Source organism: Ctenopharyngodon idella, chromosome 23, assembly GCF_019924925.1.
Source record: "Ctenopharyngodon idella isolate HZGC_01 chromosome 23, HZGC01, whole genome shotgun sequence".
NCBI classification, from domain to species: Eukaryota; Metazoa; Chordata; class Actinopteri; order Cypriniformes; family Xenocyprididae; genus Ctenopharyngodon; species Ctenopharyngodon idella.
The window spans coordinates 18,779,655-18,807,482 of record NC_067242.1 but is presented as its reverse complement, the minus strand read 5'-3'; the positions used below and the strand labels follow the sequence as shown (position 1 = coordinate 18,807,482).

General features: G+C 36.5%; 1 protein-coding gene across 2 annotated transcripts in view; it reads left to right on the top strand.

Annotated features, from left to right (window-relative positions):
- sema5a (sema domain, seven thrombospondin repeats (type 1 and type 1-like), transmembrane domain (TM) and short cytoplasmic domain, (semaphorin) 5A) overlaps window positions 1-27,828 on the top strand; it is a 162,030-nt gene that overhangs the window by 97,066 nt on the left and 37,136 nt on the right. For both annotated transcript variants that reach the window (XM_051882593.1, XM_051882594.1), the window contains exons 8-15: window positions 581-866; window positions 1,262-1,397; window positions 4,503-4,707; window positions 8,827-9,034; window positions 13,233-13,350; window positions 16,202-16,383; window positions 17,931-18,074; window positions 26,777-26,924. In XM_051882593.1, coding sequence (XP_051738553.1) covers window positions 581-866; window positions 1,262-1,397; window positions 4,503-4,707; window positions 8,827-9,034; window positions 13,233-13,350; window positions 16,202-16,383; window positions 17,931-18,074; window positions 26,777-26,924 — 1,427 coding nt within the window. The remainder of the gene's footprint in view (window positions 1-580; window positions 867-1,261; window positions 1,398-4,502; window positions 4,708-8,826; window positions 9,035-13,232; window positions 13,351-16,201; window positions 16,384-17,930; window positions 18,075-26,776; window positions 26,925-27,828) is intronic.

The following is a 27,828-nucleotide window of genomic DNA, read 5'->3' as shown; positions in this document are numbered from 1 at the left end:
ATAACCGTCTTAAAAGGGATAGTTCGCCCAAAAATGAAAATTTGTGTGAATCATTTACTCACCCTCGTGTGATTCCAAACCTGTGTGACTTATGCTCTTCTGTGGAACATGAAAAAAACATTTCTTTAAAAATTTCTTTAAAAAACGTTTAAAAATTATTATCAAAGAATCTTGACAGAGAAGAATTTTACCTGATTTACATTTACATTAACTTTTTCCAATTTATTTTTTCCTCCTTCATGTTGTGCAAATGTGCTAAGCACCACAAAAGAAAATGAAATCGCTGTCAATCACCACCACCTAATCACTTTGAATCTTACCAAGTTGGCCATGACAGTTGCTCTTTTTGTCTTTGAGAAGCTTGTGCGTTCATCTGTTTTGAATGGAGAACGATAATTAAACGAGTAAGCTCGCTTTGAAAGTTTCTCACCGTAACCTTTCTCTTCTCCCATGACAAATGAGTTTGTCCATTACCTAAGCATAAGATTAATAAACGCATCTCGATGGACCAGCGGTTCTGCTCCATGTGCAATCCGTTATTAATCACTGTCATCCTGTCCCCTGTTTCTGTCAAACTCAGAGCCCAACTTCGTTTCCTCCTATGACATCGGCAACTTCACCTACTTCTTCTTCCGTGAGAACGCTGTGGAGCATGACTGCGGCAGGACGGTGTTCTCTCGCGCCGCCCGCGTCTGCAAGAACGACATCGGTGGACGTTTTCTGCTGGAGGACACCTGGACCACCTTTATGAAGGCCAGGCTTAATTGCTCACGGCCGGGCGAGATTCCATTCAACTACAATGAGCTGCAGGGAACCTTTTTCCTGCCTGAGCTTGAGCTCCTCTATGGGATTTTCACCACTAATGTGTGAGTAAAGCACTGTTTGATCACAACACAGTTTTTTTTAAGATGTCTGCTGTTATGTTCAAAGGTTTCAAACCACAGAAGTCAGCTTATGACCCATTATTTTCAGCAGGACTTCAATTTTGTGATCTGCGTTGTCAGCAAAAGGTTATTAATTGCATCGTTTTTTTTGTGTGTGTGCGAGGTAAAAGGGGACACTGTGATTTTAGACTTTCTTTTTTTGCTTACCTGCTGTTATATCTCTGGTATTGTGAGATCTGTATCACAGTCAGCAATGGACAGATCCATTTTTCACATTATGATCCACTATGCTTTAATGATTGTCAGTGAAAAAGTGTTGCATATAAGTGTGTGTGTTTGTGTGTGTGCTGACTGCCTACTTCTGATTCTGTTCTCAGCAACAGCATTGCCGCATCAGCAGTGTGCGCCTTCAATTTGAGCGCTATTACCCAAGTGTTCAGTGGGCCTTTCAAGTACCAGGAGAACTCACGCTCTGCTTGGCTGCCCTACCCCAATCCCAACCCTGACTTCCAGGTAAGCATCCAGCAAATGACAGCCACTTTTACGGACAGTACGCATTCGCTCCATCTACTTTAAAAGTTAAGTGGCACTTTCCACAAATAGGGCACAGAATAGGGCCCGAAACTCTCAAATGGTCAATGAAAAGAGGGTGCTTCACCTTCAGAGAATGTTTATCATCATCCTTTTTATCATCAAGAGTTTTATTTTCCATTAATTATTCCATTAAATATTTCGATGGGTAATGGGTAACGGCTAAGGGTTGCAAATTTAAGCTGAAATATGAACATTTATAGTAAAAACATTTATAATGTTACCAAAGAAAGTAGTACCAGAAAAAGTAAGTGCTGTTATTTTGAACTTTCTATTTATCAAAGAATCATGAAAAAACGCATCACATTGATGAACTGTTTTCAACATTGATAATGATAAGGATTAGTTCACTTTAAAATGAAAATTACCCCAAGCTTTACTCACCCTCAAGCCATCCTAGGTGTATTTGACTTCTTTCTGATGAACACAATCAGAGATATATTAATAAATATCCTGAAGCATCCAAGCTTTATAATGGCAGTGAACGGGACCAACAAGTATGAAGCTCAAAAAAGTGCATCCATCCATCATAAATGTACTCCACACGGCTCCGGGGGGGTTAATAAAGGCCTTCTGAAGTGAAACAATGCATTTGTGTAAAAATAATATTCATATTTAAGAAGTTATGAAGTAAAATATATAGCTTCCACCAGACCGCCTTCCATATTCAACTTATGAAAAAAGTGTAACGCCTCTCGCAGTTCAAAACGCTTACGTTACGTCCTACGCCTTCCGCATTCCAAGTTACGAAAAAGTTGAATACAGAAGGCGGTCTGGCGGAAGCTAGATATTTTATTTTATAACTTGTTAAATATGGATATTTTTCTTACACAAACGCATCGCTTTGTTTTAGAAGGCATTTATTTGCCCTCTGGAGCCGTGTGGAGTACATTTATGATGGATGGATGCACTTTCTTGAGCTTCATATACATTGGTCCCATTCACTGCCATTATAAAGCTTGGACATGTCAGGAGGAAACTTATTAATGTAACTCTGATTGTGTTCATCAGAAAGAATAAAGTCAAATATACCTAGGATGGCTTAAGGGTGAGTAAATCTTGGGGTAATTTTCAGTTGACCGTGGAATATTTAGTAGTGAGGAAATTTCATGAATGGACTTACTGCACAGGTGGCAACCTATCACGGTACCACGCTTGAATTCACTGAGCTCCGGAGAGCGACCCATTCTTTCACAAATGTTTGTTGAAGCAGTCTGCATGCCTAGGTGCTTGATTTTATACACCTGTGGCCATGGAACTGATTGGAACACCTGAATTCAATGATTTGGAGGGGTGTCCCAATACTTTTGGCAATATAGTGTATTTAGGGAGAATACTTTATATTTTAAATTTTAAAAACTACCTACATTTTATTCTAGGTTGATACCAATAAAAAAATGTGGGATTTGTTTTTCTACTGCCAAATAGAACTGTATTTGTGAAGAGTGCCAGGTCTCTTTCTGTTGGCAACACTCCAGCAGTAAACAACCAAAAGAATAATTGACTTTCTCACCTCAGCTTCCACCTATGTGCGCCCAATTAAAACGAGATGTTGACTGATGTTTTTGGTTTTATTGCCTCATGTTTTCGCCTGATTATTCTCAGGAAAAAAAGAATATGTGAGGTGAATTTTTATTTTTCTGAACAGTCTAATTATCCAAAGCCCACAAACACCCAAATCTGATATTGTTGATGATAGCAAAGAGGAGACTGCTCAAGTCTCTATCACAGTCATTAATTTGCCTCCATTTCCATGTCTTTGTAATGCTCATGAATTTATTAATAAAGTTGCCAGCTTATAACATTTTTGGCAGGACAATTGCAACGATAAGAGCTAATAAAGCCTGTATTCATCTTCTGTGGAGCATTGCCAACTTCACAATGACTGAGTCTGAAGTGCATTTAGATTTAAGACTCTCTTTAGAAATCTAAAGTCATGGTCATACTCTAGTGATCATCATGGAGGAATGTATCCATGTCTGTAGTATTAACCTTAAATGGCTGGTAATTGCTTGATAGTTAGAGGGTTAATCTAGGGCAGTTAAATGTGTTTTAAATCAGCATGAAATCCATGACCAGGCCCAGATGGAGTCTTTTTTATTTACGTCTCCTATGCTGAACTTGGGTGAAATTCTCCGGAATGAATTTAAACATAGTAAATTATGTTGAAAACCTGTTCGATTACATGCTTCACCTCTAATAACAAACACGCAAGGGCCAGATGCTCTGAATGACGTGTTCAGATTTCTTCAAATCTTCAGAGCTTTCTGTGGAATTGGGTGCAGATTCTATGTAGGCCTTGTAATGACCCCATTAAAATGACTTGACTACCATATCTAAACCATTTAAACACTTTCTGATCAGCATGTACTTAGTTTTTTGGATCAGCTGAATCAGACTTTCTCGTCTAGCTTATTGAAGCCGATCTCTGTGACCTGATAATTAAGTTTTTGTAGTCCACGTGAGGAGAAAAAAGTCTTTTACTTCATTCTTTTTTCCCTTTGGACCACTAGGATTCATGATCTTCAGGAGTTCCACTTTATCTAGCTTGCTGTGACATCTTCATCAAGCATTTGTCCATGTTGTTGAGACTAGATTTATGAGCTTCAAATTTATGGCTTCCAGCATTGGTGGTGCTGTATATTCTGTTCCTGAAAGACCAGCATGCACCCCATTTGAGTAGAGTTATGCCTGCGTTGATCTCTTGCTGATTGATGTTGATTATATGTGATCCAGGAGAAAGTGCAGGTTTTGTGAGGCCAGCTAATTTTTTTCTCCATGTAAGATCTTATTATCTAACAGTAATTTAGGGAAACAACTGCTAGCTACATTTCTAACTCCTTTCCTGTAGATTAAATTATCATGATTTCATACAACAAGCAAAATCATGATACAACAAGCATATATGGTTTTTGCTTGTTATTTGGGTTCTTCAGACCAACAGCTTTTAGTGAATTTTATAAAATTGTTTTGTATTTCCCCACAGACTGTTTTCTCATCATCTGTATTTCTCTGGTTCTTTCTCAGTGTGGCACTATAGATTACGGCTCTTATGTGAACTTAACGGAGAGGAATTTGCAGGACGCCCAGAAGTTCATTCTGATGCATGAGGTGGTGCAGCCTGTCGTTCCTGTGCCGTACTTCATGGAGGACAATGTGCGCTTCTCCCATGTGGCTGTGGATGTAGTGCAGGGCAAAGACATGCTCTATCACATCATTTATCTAGCAACAGGTATAGTACCACATTACGTCTGTATGGAAAGGTCTGAGGAGGTCTATAATTAGTATTAACATTTATGTACATGTAATATATTCTAAAATAAGCACCACATTAGATATACCTTATTAATGAAGGTTAATGGAGTTGCAGCACAAGATGTTCTACTAATAGTACACTACTTGCTGAGAATTGCTAGAATTGCTAATGCAGTCCATTAGTTGTGGCTAATAGGGACAAGTTTGGAACAAATGTTTTGCAAACATGTGAGAATTATTTTAATTAGTTTAATTTCAACAAGCTGATTGCTCACTAAATACCCCCCACCCCCCTCACGCTTTCAGGTCTTTTCAAGTTTGATTTTCACATGACTTGAGCTGTTTTCTTACTTTTTAAGTAGTCTTCCCATTGACATCATAATTTTTTTAAATTCAGACTGACGTGAACAAAAGGCGGGATTTATGGCACAAACCAATCATATCCAATCATAACAGATCACATAGTCATAGCGCGATGGAGGCCTTGCCTCCTCTCATGTGACTTTCCCCCATTCATTCTCAATTACCCCCCACAAAACCAACCGCACGCTTTAGGGTGTCTGTTGATTCTCTATGAGCTGAGAGGAGGCACGAGAGATGTGTATATATATTAATATCATGTGACAGGATGTGATATCATTAAGACACAGACAAAGGACAACATGGTTGTGAAGCAAAGTAACTAACTCTGTTTTAACTATTTGAAAAATGAATGTTTTCACTTGCTCCTATGCATGTCCCGAAACATCAGGTCATTCAGTACAACCGCTATAAAACATGGAAAATGTTGTAATATTTTAAAAACTTGTACTAAAAATAAAATGTTTGATTGTCCTTTTACTTACTAGCTAGCAACCTAACTAGCTAGCTAGCTAGACATCAGCCTGTTAGCACTGTTTGAAAATATTGTCATTCAGTATAAGCAAATGTGTCTTTCGGTAAAACCGAAATTTTGGTTAAACCAAATTACTTTTTTTGGTGACAAATTTTGTCAATCTTGTAAAAAAATGACAAAAGCAGTGTCAATTGATTATAAAAACCACATAATCTCATTGTTAACATTTATTAAAACCTCAAAATTAATTATATCTCCATTATTTTTTTTTTACACTTTTAAAAACCTTATTCGTCGATGACCCATACATATATATATAAACATTAAAAAAAAAAATCTTACCGACCCCAAACTTTTGAAAATATATAGATAAGTTTGTTATTCCATTCACAAACAAGAATATGAATAGTGCATAGTTAAAAGAACAGATCTGAGCCAAAAATAAAAATAAAAAAATAAATAAAAAATTCTGAAATGAACATTAAAGCTTGTAATATGAAAGTAGTCAGAAAATCCCAGGTGGCCGACTTCTCATTAAACCCAGCTTATTAGAATGTTACTTTTACCATCAAAACTTTGTCGAGTGAAGACTTCTGCATTGCCATGAGGAAGGCACAGGGGAAAACTAACTCTAGTAATTGGTGGTCCACTTGAATCAATGGTCTTTGAAGCAAGCAACAGTTGGTCACCAGGCTGAATAAAGGCATTCGACACGTTGCAGCGATGAAACATCAAAGCCAGCATGTGCTTACATAAGGAAAAAAATGTACTGTAAGCTGTCATTTGCCATCCAGATGCACACCAGAGCCCTAGAAAGCTCCAAGCTTGTCTGCTCTGGCCTGTGCACTGCTGAAACATACTGAACCTCTAGTTACCTGTCAACAGAAATTAAATTACAGGGAGGCACTTGTTGTTAAAGAACTGTGTTAAATAAACACTTGTTAAAGGAAAGGAGACACTTGCTAAATTGTACAACATAAACACACAGGACAGTCAGGGTTTAAAAGCTGTTTGCTAATTGGGCAAGCAGCGCATCTTTGATTTTATTTCTGTAATACACCAACTGTTTTCGATTATTGGCAGGAGTCAAAGCCTCATGCTGATTCAACAGCATTTACATTGTCTATCTGGTCTGACATTGAGGGAATAAATGAATGGAATAGCAAAAAAGAAAGAAGGAAAGAAAAGGAATCGTTCACCCAAAAAATGACATTATCAAAATGTCATGTCATTTCAAACCTGTATAACTTTATTCTTTTGTGGAACAAGAAAAAGGAAAATTTTAATGGCCAGTTTCCATTTTTAAAAGTGATACATATGCCTATGGAGCCCCTAAAGGGACATGGTGATGGAAAAAAAAAATATGGGATAGGAGGAAAAATTATGTCAATGTTTTTGTGTTCTCTCGCAAATGTTTTGTGTTCCCCGAGAAACTTTGCATCCGCCTGCAATATTTTTTACTGGGGAAAGTAAAAGTTTTGCGAGGAAACGCATATATTATTATATTATATTATATTATATTATACTCCCATCTCATATTTTTTCTATCACCATGTCCCTTTAGGGGCTCCGTACATGCCACATATTCCAAGTCTTCAAACTTTTGTGAACGGGCTCTTCATGAATTAAACATCGCTACTTCTCTCTTGAACACACCAAAGGTCAATATAAAGATTTTCAGTCAATAATAACTTTAATTTCAGTCTGTTCCCGTGTTATTTTAGTATTATTTATATACTATTATAGTATTTATTAATATTTTAAATGAACTTTAACATTTTAATTTTGGTTTTAGTAATTTTGGAATGTGCTTTTGTCACTTTATTAGTTTAGTCTATTTTTAATATATCTATTCAGCTTTAATCTACATTTATACCAGTTTTAGTTTTAGTACTTTTAGTACAACTTCAACCTATAAACCTTATTTATATCAGTTAGCTGTCAAAGCAACATTTCTAATTAAAGTTTTTCATCTAATATTTGTATCTTGTTTTATTTCAGCTTTATTTATTTATTGATATTATATATATTATTTTTTTCTATATATATATATATATATGTGTGTGTATGCTTTTAGCTGATAGAGAAAACGATTTTTAATAGTTTTAGGTTTGGTTAACAATAACAACACTGGTCTGTTTCTCATACAAACATCTCAAATTACTTCAAAAGTCTTGGAATATTGCGCACACATTGTATGGATCACTTTTATGACATGTAAATGGCGATTCTTGCAAGCTTCAATACCCATTTATTGTAGTTGTATGTAAAATAGCAACCAGCACAATTCATCGAAATCTCTCCTTTTGTGTTCCATGAAAGAAAGTCATACACATTTGGAACAACATGAGGATGAGTAAATGATGACAGAGTTTTAATTTCTGGGTGAATTAATACTTTACAGCTCAAAATTGCAGTCACTTGCCATGGACTTCAGTATAATGACGTGCACTCAAGATCAAAATATTTCACAGGTGCTATAAGATAAATCTTCTGGTATGGCAAACATTCCTTTATGTGCCATGTTTATAGTGTTAGCCTCAGTTCAATTCATACCAGACAATAATAGCTTGAAGTGTGAGGAACGTAGCTGGAATTTTCACAGTTGAATGGAATGAAATAGTGCACTGAAGCTTGTTTTGACAAGGGCAGGGACCTAATCAGTGGCTCTTGTAGTACAGTATCTAAAAGTTCATTGCCCCACACATTGTATGGCTCCTATAAAACATCTGACAGACAGCTTTGGCATGAACAGAAGAATAACAGCAACTACTCCAAGGATAAAACAGATATTATATAGCTTATCGAACCAATCCAGTTCACTTTTTGTGATATTATGAGACCAGTGAATGTCCTCCATGGACTCCGCAGCTGCACAGACCACATGCTCCGAAGAGGGATGTGTAACTTGTGAAACGGTGATAATTCTGTCCTCCTTTTGACTGCACAAAAGCCACCCTTTGGAGAAGATAATGAATCATCTCTAGAGAGTAGTCCGCCCTGTTTGCCCTTTCTGATCCAAATAGCACATCCATATTTAAGTTGACAGCCCAGGTGGCAGACTAGCACTTTATAGAATTTTCATGTGATTGAAGAGATCTGAGGTCATTCTCCTTTGCTGCTTCTCTGACATCATTTCCTTCCAATCTCACCAGGTCATCAGAGATGCCCCTCTTGATCACCTAAACTGATTCCTCACTCTTTTTTCCTCCCTCTCTTACATTCTCCCTAACACACTTGTTCTCAAATTTCTCTTTCTAGATTACGGCACCATTAAGAAGGTCCTCTCCCCGCTGAACCAGACCATGGGCAGCTGTTTGCTGGATGAGATTGAGCTTTTCCCTCTGAAGAAGAGGCAGCCAATCCGCAGCCTGCTTATACTTCACAGCCGCAGTGAGCTATTTGTTGGAGTCAGAGACCAGGTCATCAAAATCCCCCTGATGCGCTGCAACTTCCACAAGTCTAGAGAGTAAGTACTGCTGCTTCTCAGCAGACAGATGTACAACATCTCAAGGTAGAAATTCATAACTACTTTCTTAAAGGAACCGTTCACCCAAAAATTGTCTCATCCTCATGTCTTTCAAAAAACTACTTTTTTTTCTCTTTGGAATAAAAAAGGGGTTGTTTCTAGAATATTCAATGAATGGTGACCAGTGCTGCCCAGCACATTTTTCATATGAATTTAGAATATAGTGAACAATTCATATGGAAATGGATGATTTTTTTGTTCTTTCTGGAGCTTGACAGATCCTGTTTTCACTTTGATTATACCCTTTAATCAAAACATATTAACTTTGTTGGCGCCTATAGCCTTGTGGGCAGAGCAGCGACATATAGCGCCGTTGCGCTTCGAACCTGAGTTCGAGTCCCAGCCATAGACTGTAAAAAAAAATATGGGTGACGCACCTTCACTCTCTTCCAGTGTAGTAAGTGAAGCCGCCAGTGTGCCAATATGCTGCTGACATCTTGAGTCTCGAGTCTGCGCATAGTGAATTTGGAGTCCGAGTCTGCGCAGTAGTGAGCGCGAAGTGGAGCCGCGAGTTGCAGAACAACTCATTATGTCAGTGTGAAATAAACAGTTCTGGAAATGTAGAAATTAAAGTTAAAGATCCAATCTCCTCCCGAAGATCCAGAAAAAAGTCAGTTGGTGCTTCAGTGACTACTTCGCTCAGAGAAGCTGTCAATATCAGCTGTCAATCATGACGTCAAAACCCGCATTTTTATAGCATTAAATAACTAACTAAAAAAAACATATTTAATAAACGGACAATTTAACTAACATCAGCATGATAAAAACTGCCTAAAATGGCAGAAACCATCTTTGGAAAAAATACATTACATGGAGAGGGTGGGGTTTATGACCTATACTGCATCCAGCCACCTGGGGGGCGATCGAGACACTTTGGCTTCACTTTCCAGGACTCGTGTGGCACGCTTGGTCCCGGCTCATGGACTTTTCCCAACCCCTCACCCCCCACCCACCACCCACCACCTTGCTTCCTGTCCGCTCTATACTATCCTATCACAATAAAGGCAAAAATCGACAAAAATAAATCTTAAAAAACATTAACTTTTTGCACCAGACACAACTTTTTTTTTTTTTTTGTATTTTGTAAAAGTATTAACAAATAACTACGTATCCTATTTTTTTCACAATCCAATCAATTCACAAAGAGGAAAACTAAGTCCCAGCTTATTTTGTAGCGGACTATTTTGTTACACGCCTGAAGTTTTTGTTAGTAACTCTTTTCAATAAGACTCTATTTGTTACCTTTAGTTAATGCATTAGTTATTATGTATATAACAATAGATGTATATGTATATAACAATAGATTTTACAGCATTTAATAATTTAGGTTGACACCTTAATGATATGTAAATACACTATTGTTTTAATTTTTAATTCTTGTTCGTTCATAACTAACGATCATTTTTGTATTTACTTTCTGAAATATGTTAATATAAATACCGTAAAAGTATTTTTCATTGTTGGTTCATGATACCTAATGCATTAACTTAACTTAATGTAACTAAATTGAACTTCACTTGTTACCCATTCGTTTCCCTTGCAAATGCAACATTTTATGTCAGAAGTTAAATGCAGATACCATTTCACGATGGCTTTTAATAATACCAACATTTTGATTCCTGGCAAGATAAATTATACTACTAATCCAGCACGTACATGCCTGCAACTTAATTTTTCACTGCGCCAGGATAAACGTAATGTCACAAAGATCCTCTGCCAGAGGGCAACAAAGAACAATCATCATGTTTGACATTGTGCCTCCAGGCCTTCATATCAAGAGCACTTCTCTAATCTCTGCTCATAAGGGGAGATGGCAGCCTGTTCATCATCTCTCTCCATTTGCATTCCAATGAAAAGCGCTGAGTTATGTGAATATGAGCTGAGTTTTGCCTGATGAGCTTTTTCTATCCTGTTAAGCGGTTTATAGATTGGGAGAGATCAATTACTCACACCTCTATGCTTTCTGACACAAAAGAAGAGAGCTTATGCAAACTTTTTTTTTTTTTATTTAATAAACAGACAAAATGACTGGATTTTGCTGACATTCACATTGCTGTGTCACTGTTCTCCAAACTTTACATAACCGAATGCTTGACTTCATCTTTCCATTTGCGCTGATGATGTGTATGATAGTCCTCAATGAGTTTGAAAAGCTATTTAGTGTCTCAGAGCCGTTCTCTGTTTCTGATGAATGTTATTACCAAGACTCAAGGGAAATATTGCCGGATTAAGTTATGCCAAAGCAAGTAATATTTATAATAAGAAGCATGTGTGCTCTTTAAGGTGTTTAACTGTTTAAAGGGCTCATATTGTGTGTTTTTATCATTCTATTTATTTCCCTGAGGTCCACTTATAAAATTATTTAAAGTTTTTGTTCCACTTAGTGTCATAATTTAGTTTAGTTTACAGCAGTGTTTCCCAACTCTGTTCCTGGAGTTTCACAACACATATTTTCAAACTCTTCCTAATCAAACACACCTGATTTGACTCATCAGCACATTAGTAGAGACTCCAAGACCTGAAATAGATAGGTCAGATAAGGGAAACATCCAAAATTGTGCAGTGTTGGTGTGCCTCCACGAACAGCGTTGAGAAACGCTGGTTTACAGGACCATTTTCCATCTTTCTCTGCCTTTTAGAGGTCAACAGGCTGTTTTTTTGATGCTGTGCCTTTAAGATTTCTATGTAAATGCCCTTTTGCAATGTGAGAAACTGGTCATGTACTCCTGCTGATTGGATACTGTCTTGAGTAGGTACTTATTTTAAATAAGTTATTACTTTGTGACCGCTAAAAAGTACATTCTATATATAGAATGAATGTATGTAGTATAAATGTAATCTGGATGTACTAAATTGTCAATGTTGTCATTTTCATGTGACCTTATTTTTGGGAGATACGAGGGTCCGTGGCTCTACCTTGAACTAGAACTTGAATCTCGTGTGCCTTGATAACCAATCGCATTATAGCCTTGACATCATTGAATTTCGTTCAGAGTTGTGCGACAGCCAATCACTGTTTGCGGATACCATAGAAATATATGATAAGTGCTGTAAACTGAATCATACCTGTCGCGCAGTTGACCGTTCGCAAAGACCCGCCCCCTTTAGTTACTGTTGCTACGTCCAACAAGCCATGCCGCTCTCACTCCACACATCATATTCTCACGGAGTGAAAAATACATCGCAGAGCAAAGAGGACACTGACAACTCGTCGACAGACAAGACAGAGCAGGTTACTTTTGATATGAAACAAAGTCTCAAATTTCAAATTTTGTAATTTTTAAAGAAATGTAAACAATAAATACCATTTTGTGGCTCTTTAATGTGTCGTGACAGATCACTGTAGCCTGATCATCTCTTCCTACTAGTTAATTAATATAGCATCAAATAAACGTGAATGAACATCAGAAGGAATGCTGTTTCAACCGCGGAAAGAAGTCAGTACACACCATTTTTCAAGTTCAAGTCCACCGACGTTAATCTACTAAATCCCCTGGCTGCTCAGACAAAATGGTGGATTCGGCATTATGATTGGTTAGATCGCCTGTCAATCAAACTCCTGGCGAAGGGTCAATTGTCAGTGACTTCTCTTATAAAACAGCATTTTTGTTTTCGGTGTAAACTCTAAAAGTAGTTCAATCCAAAATGAATGTTTAAGAGCAAACATGTTGAAGATTAGCCGATGGGATGTCGATTCATTAAATGATAAGCCGTTTTCCCACAAAAGCAGTTTATTCAGCGCAGGGTAGCCTCTCCTTCATTGATATCCTTTAACAAAAACTGCCTCTTGTTTCCTTCCCTGCGTACCACAGCGTTAGCAGGCTTCTTTTTTCTTTTTTTGCTGGTGTTTATGAACAATAGGATCTATCATACTTGTTCCTTGTTTCACCTCTACTGTCTTCAAGTTTCTGATGTCTGAAAGTATTTCATAAGGCGCTCTTCCAGTTTAGTGTCAATAGATGGTGTTTTTGGACTGGAAAGGAAGTTTTTAGTTACATACAGTATGCTTTCATAAAGGAAAATTGGATTTCTCGTTATATGACCTCTTCACTTCTGCTCTTCTTTTGTCTTCTTTCAGTTGATTAATGTTGCCCTAAACTTTAATATAACGTGAGCATCTGCTCTTTCTCTCTCTCAGTGCCTGTGTGGGGGCCAGGGATCCGTACTGCGGCTGGGATCTGGTTCTCAAGAAATGCACCACCCTGGAAGAGAGCATCAGCATGAGCCAATGGGAGCAGAGCATCACACGTTGTCCTGTGAGTATCCAGAATGCACTTCAATCATTCATGCAGTGCCTCAGCCCTCAAAGCCAAATGTTTTTTGTTTTTTTTTTTTCGTATCAAGACTCTTGATGCTGATCCAGTCTGTTGGTGAAGAACAGTGACAAATGCGTCTGCTTCAACCGTAACGTCAGTCTTGCAAGATCAACTTTTTTTCTCATAACAGCAGACACCCTTAGAGGAGTTTTATAACAATGTTGAGGAAACATTGCAGGTGCTGAGACAATGCAGATCTGATGTCTTGCTGCTTTTGCAGCAAAACTAACTTTTCCTCCCTCTGTACTCAAAAAGAAAATATAAGGCCAATTGCACATGTGCGCAAGGAAACAAAGCGCAGCAGAAATTGCTGTCAGCCATAGTTTTTTTTAAAAGGCGTTCTCTGGTAACATGGTTTTATATTCCCACACTCCTTTGTGCTGACATGTGCCCTGGCCTGAGGCCTACCAGCCTGTAGATCACTCCCAGAATGCTTTGTCTAATCCTTCATGTCCCATTTACAGTGGCTCTGAAAATATTTGGACACTTATTCTTCTTGTGGTTTCATGTTCTAAAGGTTACATGCAGCATTCTGTGAGATACCAACATGATCCGCACACACACATCTGTAGACACGCATACTATATACTGTATCAGGCATTGTTTCTCACAGGGTCCATAGGTAAGAGACATTGTAGCTATAGCTGAGAAATGACATTTTGTGTAATAGCAAGTTGCCTCCCACACTGCCTGAAGAAAGCAGCATGGAATTGTTAAACACGCACAGGGAAGTGCAAAAGTGTGGGAGGCTTCACTCTCAGAGTCACTAGAATGCAAGATTTAGTATTGATTTAGTTTCACACATATTGTTTAAACATATTGGTTACACTTGGTTGTTGAGACCCAGATTTCCTTTGTTGTTGAAAACAAAAATCAAAAATGTGCTCCAAACATGCTCATGTTTGAATCTTGCCTTCAAAATGTTTGTCAATTACATGATACTTATTTTTTTGTACTATTATCCCCCCCCCCAAAAAAACCCACTCTAAAAAATGTTGGGTTAAAAACAACCAAAGTTGGCTTGAAAATGGACAAACCCAGCGAATGGGTTGTTTTAACCCAGCAATTGGGCTGTTTTAACCCAGCAGTTGGGTTAAATGTTTGCCCAACGTGCTGGGAAGTTTTATTTCATTTATTACTATATGGCTGCCTTAAAATGAGCCCAAAATAGGTTGAAAATTAATAATTAGACACATAATTACTATAGGCAACAATAATACTCAAAAGTTGAATATTTATTAATAAGCAATTTAACAAATGTTTAAATAATTTTGTTTAATTAACATTGTTTAATTAATATTCATTAAACTTATTAATAAATGTTCATTTATTAAACATTAATAAATGTTCATTTTTTCGAACATATTTTTGGTTCATTTTAAGCAAGCAATACAGTCATTTTTAAACAATATTTGAGTTAAATAAAACTTAACATTTAACCCAACTGCTGGGTTAAAACAATCCATTTGTTGGGTTAAAACAACCTAGTCGCTGGGTTTGTCTGTTTTCAACCCAACTTGGGTTGTTGTTAACCCAGCATATTTTAGTGTAAAATGATTTTAAAAAAAATGTTTTGAAAAAGTTGAAAAAAAAAAATTTTTTGGTAGTTGGTTCGAGGTTAAAAACTGGGGTTTTGAAACAGTTTTGTTTTAAAATGTTCAAAATTAACATTTTTAAATTTTAAACCCCTGTATCAAGGTTAGTAAGTTTCTAAAAGATGTCAGATAATTTAACCATCTGTGACTGTGTAAGATTGCAAAATGATGGTATTGTCTTTTGACCCACCTGTTTTTTCATCATAAACAACCACAAAAACCATTTACTTAAGTGCTGTTAATCAAATACAATTCAGCCATGAGGAACAACTGTTTTTGTGCCTATATCACTTAGACATATTAGACATCCTACTCATTGGATACTATATAGCAAGGAATCTTGCATATTCGTCCACGGGGTGTGATTGTGTCCAGGTGTCTGAGGTTGAATGACAGGTCTAAAATGACTTCAGTAGTAGAGCACAGTAAGACTAGATAAGAGCACAGTAAGACTAGATGGAGACACACTTCATTCACAAAGCCCATCTGGAGGCTGACGCAGTATGGAAATAAACAAAGAACCACATTTGTTTTCTCTGAGAAAAAAACTTCTAAAAACATCTACTTACTGTATCATCCCCATCTTAAAATTGGCAGAAACCCCATCTATATTTAAAGGAAAAGCGGGGCCTTTGAAAATGAGGTTTGTTTGTACTTTTTCACTGCATTGGAAATGTGACTCTCTAATGCGTTCGGTACACAAAGAGCACAGACAATTTCTCTCCACACAGAGGTTCATTTATTCTTCTCTATTCATAACGCAATGACAATCTTTTCCACAGAACTCATCGTGTTTTATGCGCTAGACAACATTACCTTCTCCTTTTGTTCCACAAAATATGTTGTCCTGTATCTGATACCTCTGATGTTAATAACCAGAGTGCAATAACAAAATTACATTAGCTATTCATTACTACATTCTCATATAATGCCTCAAATGAAAACATTTGCTCATTCTAAAGCGTGTTCATTTCCAAACAGGAGCCTGTGTTATTTTCAGCTATCACAAATCTAATATGCTGAAAGCTACAGTATATTTTAGTTTGGATTCATCTAATAACTGGCAAATGTGACCTTATCTGCACATTCTGCAGTAATAATTTATTTGCATTCATATTTTGTTTACTTGTTTCTGTGCCCATTTACTATTTATGTGCTCTCTTTCTTTTGTGTGTGTTGTGTGTGTGTGTGTCTAGGTGAGAAACGTGACTGTGGATGGTCACTTTGGAGCCTGGTCGGGATGGAAAGCTTGTAGTCACAGCGATGGCGGCAGTATTGGTTCATGCCAGTGTCGGACTCGAGCCTGTGACAGCCCGAGCCCTCAGTGTGGAGGGCAACCGTGCCAAGGAATCAGTGTTGAGGTGGCAAACTGCTCCAGGTATACAACGTCCTACAAATGTACAAAGACTAAAACACAAACAGGAAGTTACACTTTAAGCATAACAGATAGCTTGTTTATATGGAAGCCTGTTTCCACTTCAAAGTAAACCATTTAACAAGATATTTGCAACATTATTTTGTTGTAATTGCAATCTTATGTCACAATGTAACTTCATATCTCACAATTTCAACATGATTTCTCTCCGTATGACATTTGCGACCTTATGTCTCACAATTGTTACTTTATTTCTCATACATGCAATTTACAACTTTATATCTTATATTAGTTACTTTATTTCACAGTGTGAATGTTATATCTTGTAATTGGGTCATTGACAAATCAGGTTTTTAAAACTGTAAAAAAACATAATGGAGATTTAATTAATTTTGAAGTTTTATTAAGTGTTAACAATGAGATTATGTGGTTTTTATAATCAGTTAACACTGCTTTTGTCATTTTTTACAAGATGGACAAAATTTGTCACCAAAAAAGTCATTCAGTTTAACCAAAACTTTGGTTTTACCTAATTACACTTTTGGTTATACCGAATGACGATATTTTCAAACAATGCTAACAGGCTGATTTCTAACTAGCTGGGAAAAGGACAATCAAACATTTTATATTTAGTCCAAGTTTTTAAAATATTACAACATTTTCCATGTTTTATAGCGGTTGTACCGAATGACCTGATGTTTCGGGACATGCATAGGAACAAGTGAAAACATTCATTTTTCAAATAGTTAAAACAGAGTTAGTTACTTTGCTTCACAACCATGTGGTCCTTTGCAGGTGTCTGAATGATGTCACATCCTGTCACATGATATTGACCGCATGAACTGATCCAAAATGGTCCCTTTATATTGGTTACTCCGAATGACATCAATGAAATTCATTTTTCCGGACATTCTTTCTCATAATAAAGCAACGACTTCTACACATAATTTTAATACCATTTTGCACTATGTTGATATATGATGTTATAAAATTATGCCAGAATAAAAAATATATACATTTATTACATTTTAAGATATTTTAATCACAAATGAAGTGGCTGTATTGGCCTTTGGACGGATAAACCGAATGACTTTTTGACACTTCAAAATCTTTAAAATAATATGTAGCAAAATATAATTAAAACCTTTTGGATTCAATAAAAGAGATCTAATAAAATTAATTTTGAATTGCGATTTCAAATATGACATTTTCTCTAACTGTTTATTGTAATGTGATTCTATATATCTCAATGGATTTAAAAAAATATATATATATATTTCCTGTTTTAGTTCTAACTTTAAAGTGGAAACAAGCTTTCATACCATACCATACCATGAAAGAGCTGTTTCTGAGAAACAAAAGTTTCTGTGTGATTCTGAGCTAAATCATTTCATACAGTTATTTTGTTTTCATTTCGCAGTGCTGCATTGTAAACAGGTTTAGAACGGTCTTAAATAAGATCCTCAGTTGACAAACAGAAGGTCGGATTATACCAGCCAGCTGTGCCAGCGTTTGATTTGTGATTACTGCTGTTACGTATCCATCCTCAGAAACGGGGCATGGACGCCATGGACGGCCTGGGCTCCTTGCAGCACCAGCTGCGGGATCGGATTCCAAGTTCGACAACGTTCCTGCAGCAACCCCACTCCCCGCCATGGAGGACGCGTTTGCGTGGGCCAGAACCGTGAAGAGAGGTAAAAGAAAAGCAAGATAGCTCAATACATTTGCATATTTATTTATTTCATTTATTTGGAATTTACATTCAAAATCCACTTAGCTCAGAAATCTGAGGTGGCACGTGACTGTTTGAAAGGGCATGGCACTTCTTTTGTTTGTTCCTTTCTTTCTCACCTGCTGCATGTACAATTGCTACTGTGACTGCATGGCAGTTGACGATAATGAATGAATATGCGCTGCTCATTTCATTGCTTTTTTTATTACTCTGCCTATTATGCAATGTTCATCGGTAGAAAGCTTGTTAGTGCATAACTATCAGCACACAAACCAAATGTTTGAATGGAGGAGTGAGAGAGGTTCTTCTTTATCTGCCCCATAATTTGTGTGAATGACATCCAATTAAAAATAAACATGCTAAGGCTTGTTAATTACAGGAACTGCCACCACAGACTCCACACACACTCAAACTGTAGGTATGATGCAGCGCCGTCTAATCATGGCAGAATTATGTTTAAACTGTGCTGCCCTGAGAATGTGTGAGGTTTCTAAGCAACAGTGCATTGCAGCTGAAAAATTAGACCTGAAGTGGAGGGATGAAGAGAAGACGAGAGAGGCATCTGTTGAAAACCGTTATGGTCCCTCCATTGGAGGTGCCAACTTCCCCCAAATCGCACTTAAGGCTTTTGTCTTCAAACATTATTCATATTCTCACGTTAAAGACATCATTGTGTTCATTCCTTGAAACTCAATGGATCCTCTGACAGGATATAAAAAGATAAGGAAATGAAAATGATCTCTAATATCGAAGTTGTTTCTTCTAGACAGTGGTTATGCTTCCGGACCCAAGTGGCGACCGACAATATCAAACAAAATGGTACACTGTAAACCCTAACGCTCCAAATAATTAATTAGTTTGACTAGGACAAACTTAAATTAAACAAATGAGTTCAGTCAAATGAACTTTTATGAGTATTTAACACTTTCTTTTTCTTTCAAGTTCACAGAACTGATATATTTTAAGTAAACTGAACTGATTCATTGTTTTGAGTTTTATTAACTTATTTCTTTTAATTTAAACGAAGTTAAGTTTAAATGAAATTGGGCTGGGATTTCTATTTCCCAGCATGCTTTGCCCAGGGTACTCAAAAGGGAAAGTTAATGCTAAAATGAAGTGCTATATAATGTTTTTTTTTTTGTGCAAGATTAATGTTAAGTGGGAAATTTAATAGTGATTAATGTTTTGTTATACTAATTTTGAAGAGTTTCTGTTAATGTCAGCAAGTTCTATACCAAGCTATTGTTAACATGTTAGAAAATTTGCAAGTTAGCATTTTCTGAATTAGCGTGTTATAGCTAGGCTACTGATTGCCTCAATTTTTTTGAGTTTTACCAACTTATTCGAGTTTACAGTGTACACAAAAGTGAATGACACGAAACAGGACAGTTTTGTTTACTTTTGTACAGTAAACCATTTAGTTTTATTCTTAGAATCAATTGAAATTAGTAACCTTAAAATGAAAAACATTAAAATGTTACAAATATTAGTAACAAAATATTAGAAATTAGCATGAACTGCACAGGCCCAAATATAAGAAAAATTATTAACATGACTAAATTAGAAAATCAACAATTTTGAAAATGTACACTACTGTGCACAGTAGTACAGTTTGGGTTCAGTATGATTTTTTTTTTTTTTAATAAATTGATTATTTTATTTAGCAAGGAGACATTAAAAAGTCCAAAAATGACATCAAACATTTTTACATTGTTACAAAAAAATCTTTTGAACTTTCTGTTCATCAAAGAATCCACAATGTTTCCACAAAAAAAAAGATTAAGCAGCACAACTGTTTTCAACATTGATAATTATAAAAAATGTTTCTTGATCAATCAGCGTATTAAAATGATTTCCGAATGTCTAAGAATGCCTAAGTTATGTGTGATTATTTTAATATGAATCTTTCTCATTTTAGAGTGATTTTGAAAATATGACAAACTGAGCTCAGATTTGCCAAGATACCAAAATCTGCAATCACAAGTCATAAACTTTCTCATTGGAAAAAGTTATGGAATTCATCCAAGCTCACGATATGAGCTTCTAATTAATTTGATAGTTTTATACCTCTTTTGTTTCATTTAAGTGTCTTGGCCTGTGAAAGAGCGACTGCTGAGTAATAAAATTTTCTTCTGGGATGGAACAGAACGATCATGCCGCTGTCTTTTGAGTCACCATAGAAACACAGACATAGGCTTAAAACACGAAGAAGGCTGCAGATTGGTTTTTTTTTTTTTTTTTTTGCAGGTTACTGTGAAGCAGAGGATTTCTGCCACTTCTTGCATTTTCCATCTCCTGCCCCCCGCTTACACTTTTTATCCAAGGTGCTGGGGCACTTGATGCCCTTAGGTGTCTGAGCATAAAGGCTGTGAATAATCAGCAGAAAAGTTCTGGTGCAAGCTTTGAGTTTGGCTCCAGTCTAGCTAGTCTACAAGCCGTTGCGAGTTTTTCACACCACCCATCCACTTTAATACAACACCTTGGCCAGCCCAGCGGTGCATAATGGCTGTGAAAACATATCCGGGGAGCGCGTCAGGCCCTCAGTTTTCATTTAAGGTTGAAGGGAGCCAAATTAATGGCTCAAATGTGCTTTGTCAGTTCCTTTAGCAGGACGCTGCTTTGGACCAAAAGAAGAAAGCAACATTCCTGTTTTTGTTCCACTTTGGCTACTGCAAATTCTCTATAGTTTTGGGTCTTTTGTCTGGTATTGAAAGAAGCTTGGATTCACTTGTTAGTACTGCGGGGAACTTTTTTCTTTCTGTCCTGCTCAGCCATTGGGCATCTGTTCAGAGGTATTCAGCTCATATGTACAGTCACACTTTATTCCCTGTTCGCCAGACTGCTGCCAGATGGCAAAGTCCTCAGCACTCCACTCTGTGGTTCGGTCACCATGAGATGTCCTCAAAGAGGGTTAGAGAAAGAAAGAGAGACAGAGAGAGAATGAGAGTCGAAGTAAAATTAAAGTAATGGTATTAGTTAAAGTAATACTACAGTCAAAAATGAATTTTCCATCCTCTTACACACCAATTCATTCTGACTCATTCACGCATGAATCCGATATCACTACTTCTCTAATGAATTCCTATGACTGATTGCTTTTGATGAAATTATCTGTAGTTATAACAAACAAAATTCAAATTATTAATAAAAATAATCAAAAATAGGACCATTTTATTTATTTTTTATTTATTTTAATTGCATTCTTTGTACTTTTATATTTTAAAAAATATATATAGCATTTTATTTTGGAACTACTGGAAAATAAGTTAGTTGGAGTTTACAAGACTTACAAGTATGAAGATTTAAAAAAAATCCAATGTGATTTAATTCAGTGTTTTTTTGTCATCACAGGCTTTGAACATGCAATTAATATTATTTTAATGTGTAATAATTAAAATTCATAGCAAACCATTTTCATGTATATGATATATACTACCATTCACAAGTTTGGGGTCAGTAATGTTTCTTGTTTAAAGGGATAGTTCACCCAAAAATGAAAATTCTGTCATCATTTACTCACCCTCAAGCTAAACCTGTATGAGTTTCTTTCTTCTGTTGAACACAAAAGAAGATGTATTTAAGACAGTATTTTAAAGAATGTTGGCAACCACACAGTTGACTGTATAGCCATTGACTTCCATAGTATTTTTTCCTACTATGGAAGTCAATGGCTACCATCAACTGTTTGATTACCAACATTCTTCAAAATATCATACAGGTTTATAAAAACTGGGGTGAGTTTTTTTTTTTGTTTTGTTTTGTTTTTTTGTTTTTATTCAACAAGGATGAAGACAATTACAGTATAATGTTAAAAAGACTTCTTTTTCAAATAAATGCTGTTCCTTTGAACTTTCTATTCATCAAAGAATCCTGAAAAAAAGTATCAAGTTTTACAAAAATATTAAGCAGCTCAACTGATTTCAACATTGATAATAATCAAATAGCAAATCAGCATATTAGAATGATTTCTGAAGGATCATGTGACACTGGAGACTGGTGTAATGATGCTAAAAATTCAGCTTTGCCATCACAGGAATAAATTACATGTTAAAATATTAAATTTCTCATGTCATGCAGCCTGAGGCTGTGGAGGTCCCTGACAGTGGCCCCATTGGCCTGGTCCATAATCCAGCCCTGGTCAAAAGCCATATATCTATCCCGGCACTGGGTGTCTATAAACGCAGAGCCAGCAACTTCCATTTATTTGTGCTCAGAAACTCTCTAAAACAAGACAGAACGCCTGAAGGCAAAGAACTGTTGTTGCAACACTCCACTACTTTGTTCTGCCTGAAATCCATTTGATAAATGAATGTGTTTTTTACAGGCTCCCTCATTCTTTTCATACACCATCTCAAATGTGCTATTAATTACCACTTTTTTCTTTTTCTTTTGATCGTATGTTTCTTTCTCCTTTATTTTGTGCCAGAGCAGGGGCAAACTTGTTAAACTTAGCAAATCCGATTTGAATGAACACTATTTGCATATGCAAATTGGCAGTAGGTTCCCTTTGGCTATAAATCTTTCTTATATGAATCTCTCGACTTTTTTATTGCCCGCTACATCATTCACAACAAGTTACTGTGATCAATCGTTCTCCAATGGGAATGTGTACTCCTTCCTTATTTAAATGTTTTTTTTTTTCTTTTTCTTATTTGTATCTAATAATATTCTCTTATTTTCTAATTTGCACATATACACATATCATCAGATATCTTTGTTGAAGAAAGTGGTTGCAGACACAGGAAAATAAAAATGGATCTTGTGTAATTTCCCTTAAGTTTTGCTTCTACAGATAAATATCAACCATATGGAAGGTTATACAATGATTTTCTTTCCTTATACAAACATTTTCTTTTCCAGGAGGAGTGTGACGTTAATTTAGGCAGGCAAAATTTAAGATGCAATCTATAATGAGCATAATTTACATTGAAAGGAGGTGTTTTGTAGTGAAAGGATGACAATGACTTAATTTAAATACTCACGCCACAGCACTATTTCATCTACCACCTGGTTAAACTCAGTTGAGAGTGATTAAGTTTGAAATGTTCTACACGGAAATGTTTTACACAGCTTATTAATGAATTCTCCCTAATGTTTTTTAATATAATTCAACTGTGCATAGCATAGGGTTGATCCTGGAACAACATTCCTGTCCAAAAACATAGTCCTATCCCTACCCCTAAACCTAACCCTACCTATAGCTTATACCTAAAATCAGAGGGAAATGATAGATTATTAAGAATGGTGTAGAAGCCTTTAAAGGGATAGTTCACTCAAAAATGAAAATTCTGTCATCATTTACTCACCCTCAAGTTGTTCCAAACCTGTATGAATTGAACAAAGAAATGGAACAATATCCGGGGAATGGAACAACAACTTGGAACAACTTGGAACAACTTGACGGTGAGTAAATGATGACAGAATTTTCATTTTTGGGTGACATTAACTGTAAACCTATCCCTCAAATCTAACTGGGTTGATTGAAATGGTGTTCCAGGATCAACAAGGATGTTGATCCAGGAACATGTTCTACTTGGTGAAATCACATTCACCCTGTGCATAGCATCTTTTTGCGTTATATGAGGTCATTAGCTTGCTGATTTCTGTTTAAACAATGAGGAATTTTCATTGCGGTTTTCATGAATGTCTTAAAATAATACACAATGCACAAAATTGGTTCTGATTTTCCTACTTTACTTTTAAATGTTTACAACTTGTTCTTAGAGCATCTGTAGTAATTATTTTTTCTGTTTCGGGGTTATCTCAGGCTCAGGATGATTGAGGTCATTTTGTTCTGATTATGAGCGAAAGGAAGCTGACTCCATTTATTATTCGCTTCCTTTCAAAGATCCACTGATTGCAATGAGACCACATGAGAGCTGGAATGATTGACTGTGTGTGTCCAATCATCATGCTTTATACCAATTACAACTACCTTTCAATTACAACTACTTGTACAGCCCACACGTCCGGGTTTGCAAGTGGACAGACGGGCACAGAAAGTCTCCTCTCACTCTGCCTGCAGACCTCATTTAGATAAGACATAGTTCCATCAGTGCTCATTACACTAAGGTTAACCTAGGCATTTCCTGCCCCTGGGGACCTACACAACTGCTAGCCAGTCATTATTCTACAACCCGAATTCCGGAAATGTTGGGACGTTTTTTAAAACTGAATAAAATGAAAACTAAAAGACTTTCAAATCACATGAGCCAATATTTTATTCACAATAGAACATAGATAACATAACAAATGTTTAAACTGAGAAATTGTACAATTTTATGCACAAAATGAGCTCATTTCAAATTTGATGCCTTCTACAGGTCTCAAAATAGTTGAGACGGGGGCAGTTTACCATGGTGTAGCATCTCCTCTTCTTTTCAAAACAGTTTGAAGATGTCTGGGCATCGAGGTTATGAGTTTCTGGAGTTTTGGTGTTGGAATTTGGTCTCATTCTTGCCTGATATAGGTTTCCAGCTGCTGAAGAGTTTGTGGTCGTCTTTTGTTTAATGATGCGCCAAATGTTCTCTATAGGTGAAAGATCTGGACTACAGGCAGGCCAATTCAGCACCCGGACTCTTCTACGACAAAGCCATGCTGTTGTAATAGCTGCAGTATGTGGTTTTGCATTGTCCTGCTGAAATACACAAGGCCTTTCCTGAAATAGACGTCGTCTGGAGGGGAGCATATGCTGCTCTAAAACCTTTATATACCTTTCAGCATTCATAGTGCCTTCCAAAACATGCAAGCAGCCCATACAGTATGCACTTATGCACCCCCATACCATCAGAGATGCTGGTTTTGAACTGAACGCTGATAACACACTGGAAGGTCTCCCTCCTCTTTAGCCTGGAGGACACGGCGTCTGTGATTTCCAACAAGAATGTCAAATTTAGACTTGTCTGACGATAGAACACTTTTCCACTTTGAAACAGTCCATTTTAAATGAGCCTTGGCCCACAGGACACGACGGCGCTTCTGGACCATGTTCACATATGGCTTCCTTTTTGCATGATAGAGCTTTAGGTGGCATCTGCAGATGGCACGGCGGATTGTGTTTACCGACAGTGGTTTCTTGAAGTATTCCTGGGCCCATTTAATAATGTCATTGACACAATCATGCCGATGAGTGATGCAGTGTCGTCTGAGGGCCTGAAGACCACGGGCATCCAAAAAAGGTCTTCGGCCTTGTCCCTTACGCACAGAGATTTCTCCAGTTTCTCTGAATCTTTTGATGATGTTATGCACTGTAGATGATGAGATTTGCAAAGCCTTTGCAATTTGATGTTGAGGAACATTGTTTTTAAAGTATTCCATAATCTTTTTACGCACTCTTTCACAGCTCTGCCCATCTTTACTTCTGAGAGACTCTGCCTCTCTAAGACATCCCTTTTATAGCTAATCATGTTACAGACCTGATATCAATTAACTTAATTAGTTGCTAGATGTTCTCTCAACTGAATCTTTTCAAAATGTCATGCTTTTTCAGCCATTTGTTGCCCCCGTGCCAACTTTTTTGAGACCTGTAGCAGGCATCAAATTTGAAATGAGCTCATTTAGTTGATAAAAGTGTAAAATTTCTCGGTTTAAACATTTGTTATGTTATCTATGTTCTATTTTGAATAAAATATTGGCTCATGTGATTTGAAAGTCTTTTTAGTTTTCATTTTATTCAAATTTAAAAAACGTCCCAACATTTTTTTGTATGTTTGCAGTTCCTACCTCTTAAATAAATACTTTTTTCTTGTTTCCTTGTAAACCTCTGGGTTTTTTTTACACTTTATTTCGATAGTCCACTTTAGACATTCTACTAACTATAAGTAACTTTGCAACTACATGTCAACTAACTCTCATTAATTTGCAACTACTGTATGTTAGCAGACATTAAAGGGATAGTTCACCCAAAAATGAAAATTATCCCATATTTTACTCACCCTCAATCCATCCTAGGTGTATATGACTTTCAGCTGAACACAATCAGAGTTATATTAAAACATATCCTGGCTCTTCCCAGCTTTGTAATGAGATTGAATGGAGCTTGAGTTTTTGAAGCTCCAAAAAGCACATCTATCCATAATAAACATAATCCATACGGCTCCAGGGGGTTAATAAAGGTCTTCTGAAGCGAAGTGATGGGTTTTTGTATTAAAAATATACATATTTCAGAAGGCATTTATTAACCCACTTGAGTCGTATGGATTACTTTTATGATGGATGGATATGCTTTTTGGAACTCCAAAAACTCGGGCGCCATTCAATCCCATTAAAAAGCTGGGATGAGCCAGAATATTTTTTAATAACTCTGATTGTGTTCGGCTCAAAGAAGAAAGTCATATACACCTAGTATGGCTTGAAGGTAAGTAAATTATGGGATAATTTTCATTTTTGGGTGAACTACCCCTTTAAGCAGACAGTCTACTAATACTCTAATGACTGGTAGTTGACATGTAGTTGCAAAGTTACATTTCTGTGGAAAAAAAGATTGAAATTATAATATTCTTTTTTTTTTTATTATTTAATAATTTGTGCATTAGAGGATTCATATTCTATTATAAAGGCCATTGTTTTTGTTGCATAATCAATATGGGTGAAAAACTGGGAGATGGGTTTGTGAAGAAAAAATATTTATTTGCATGCTGAGATGTTTGTTTTAATCTTTCTTAGATATTGCAACGAGCACCTGCCCTGCCCCCCTCATGTCTATTGGTCAGCGTGGTCTTCATGGGAACGCTGCACAGTTCCATGCGGCGGTGGGATCCAGTCGCGACGACGAACGTGCGAGAATGGAAATGAATGCCCTGGATGCAGCATTGTATGTCACATTCATATTACTACTCAGCTTGTTTATGAGACATTGAACTAAGGAAATGGAAAGTGTGTGTTAAGTGTTTATATATAGGTTCCATTGCTACAATATTACAAGAACTAAGAGCAGAAGCATCATGGACTACCCTATGGTGTGCAAAACATCTTAATTATTTGTATCCTATATTTAAATTGCATGGTTAGTATAGGCAAAAAGTGTCTAAAACAGTGCGCAAGTTGCACCTATTGCACGCTTTTTCCTATGGAGGATTACATCTACATCAACACTAGTATTCAAAAGTTTGGGGTTAAACTTTTTTTTGACAGAAATTAATAATTTTCTTCCGCAAGGATGCATTAAATTGCTCAAAAGTGACAGTAAATACTTTTATATTTTTACAAAAACATAAGTGAATAAATAAATGTTGTTCTTTTGAACTTTCCATTCATCTAAAAATCCTAATGGTTTGCACAAGCACAACTGTTTTTAACATTGATTATAATTTCTTATTATTATCAGTCAGCTTATTAGAATAATTTCTGAAGGATCATGTGACACTGAAGGAATAAATTATATTTTAAAATATATTAAAATACAAATATTGTAATCATTTTTCACAATAATACTCTATTTTTGATAAAATAAATGCAGCCTTAGTGAGCATAAAAGACATTTTTCGTCCCAAAACCTTTGAATGTTAGTGTATATCTACACGCTGTATCAGTCAAGAGCATCTTACAATCCCAAAATGCATATCCTCCTTTGGAAAGCTGGGAGGAGCCTTGCGTGTGTGTTAGCCTTGCTAGAGTAAGCTGGGTTTTTCCAGGCATGAGCTAGCTGTGATATTCTTACACTACTTTTAAACCCACTCGCTGCTAGTTTAGAATAAGTCCAGCTCACATGCTCGCGG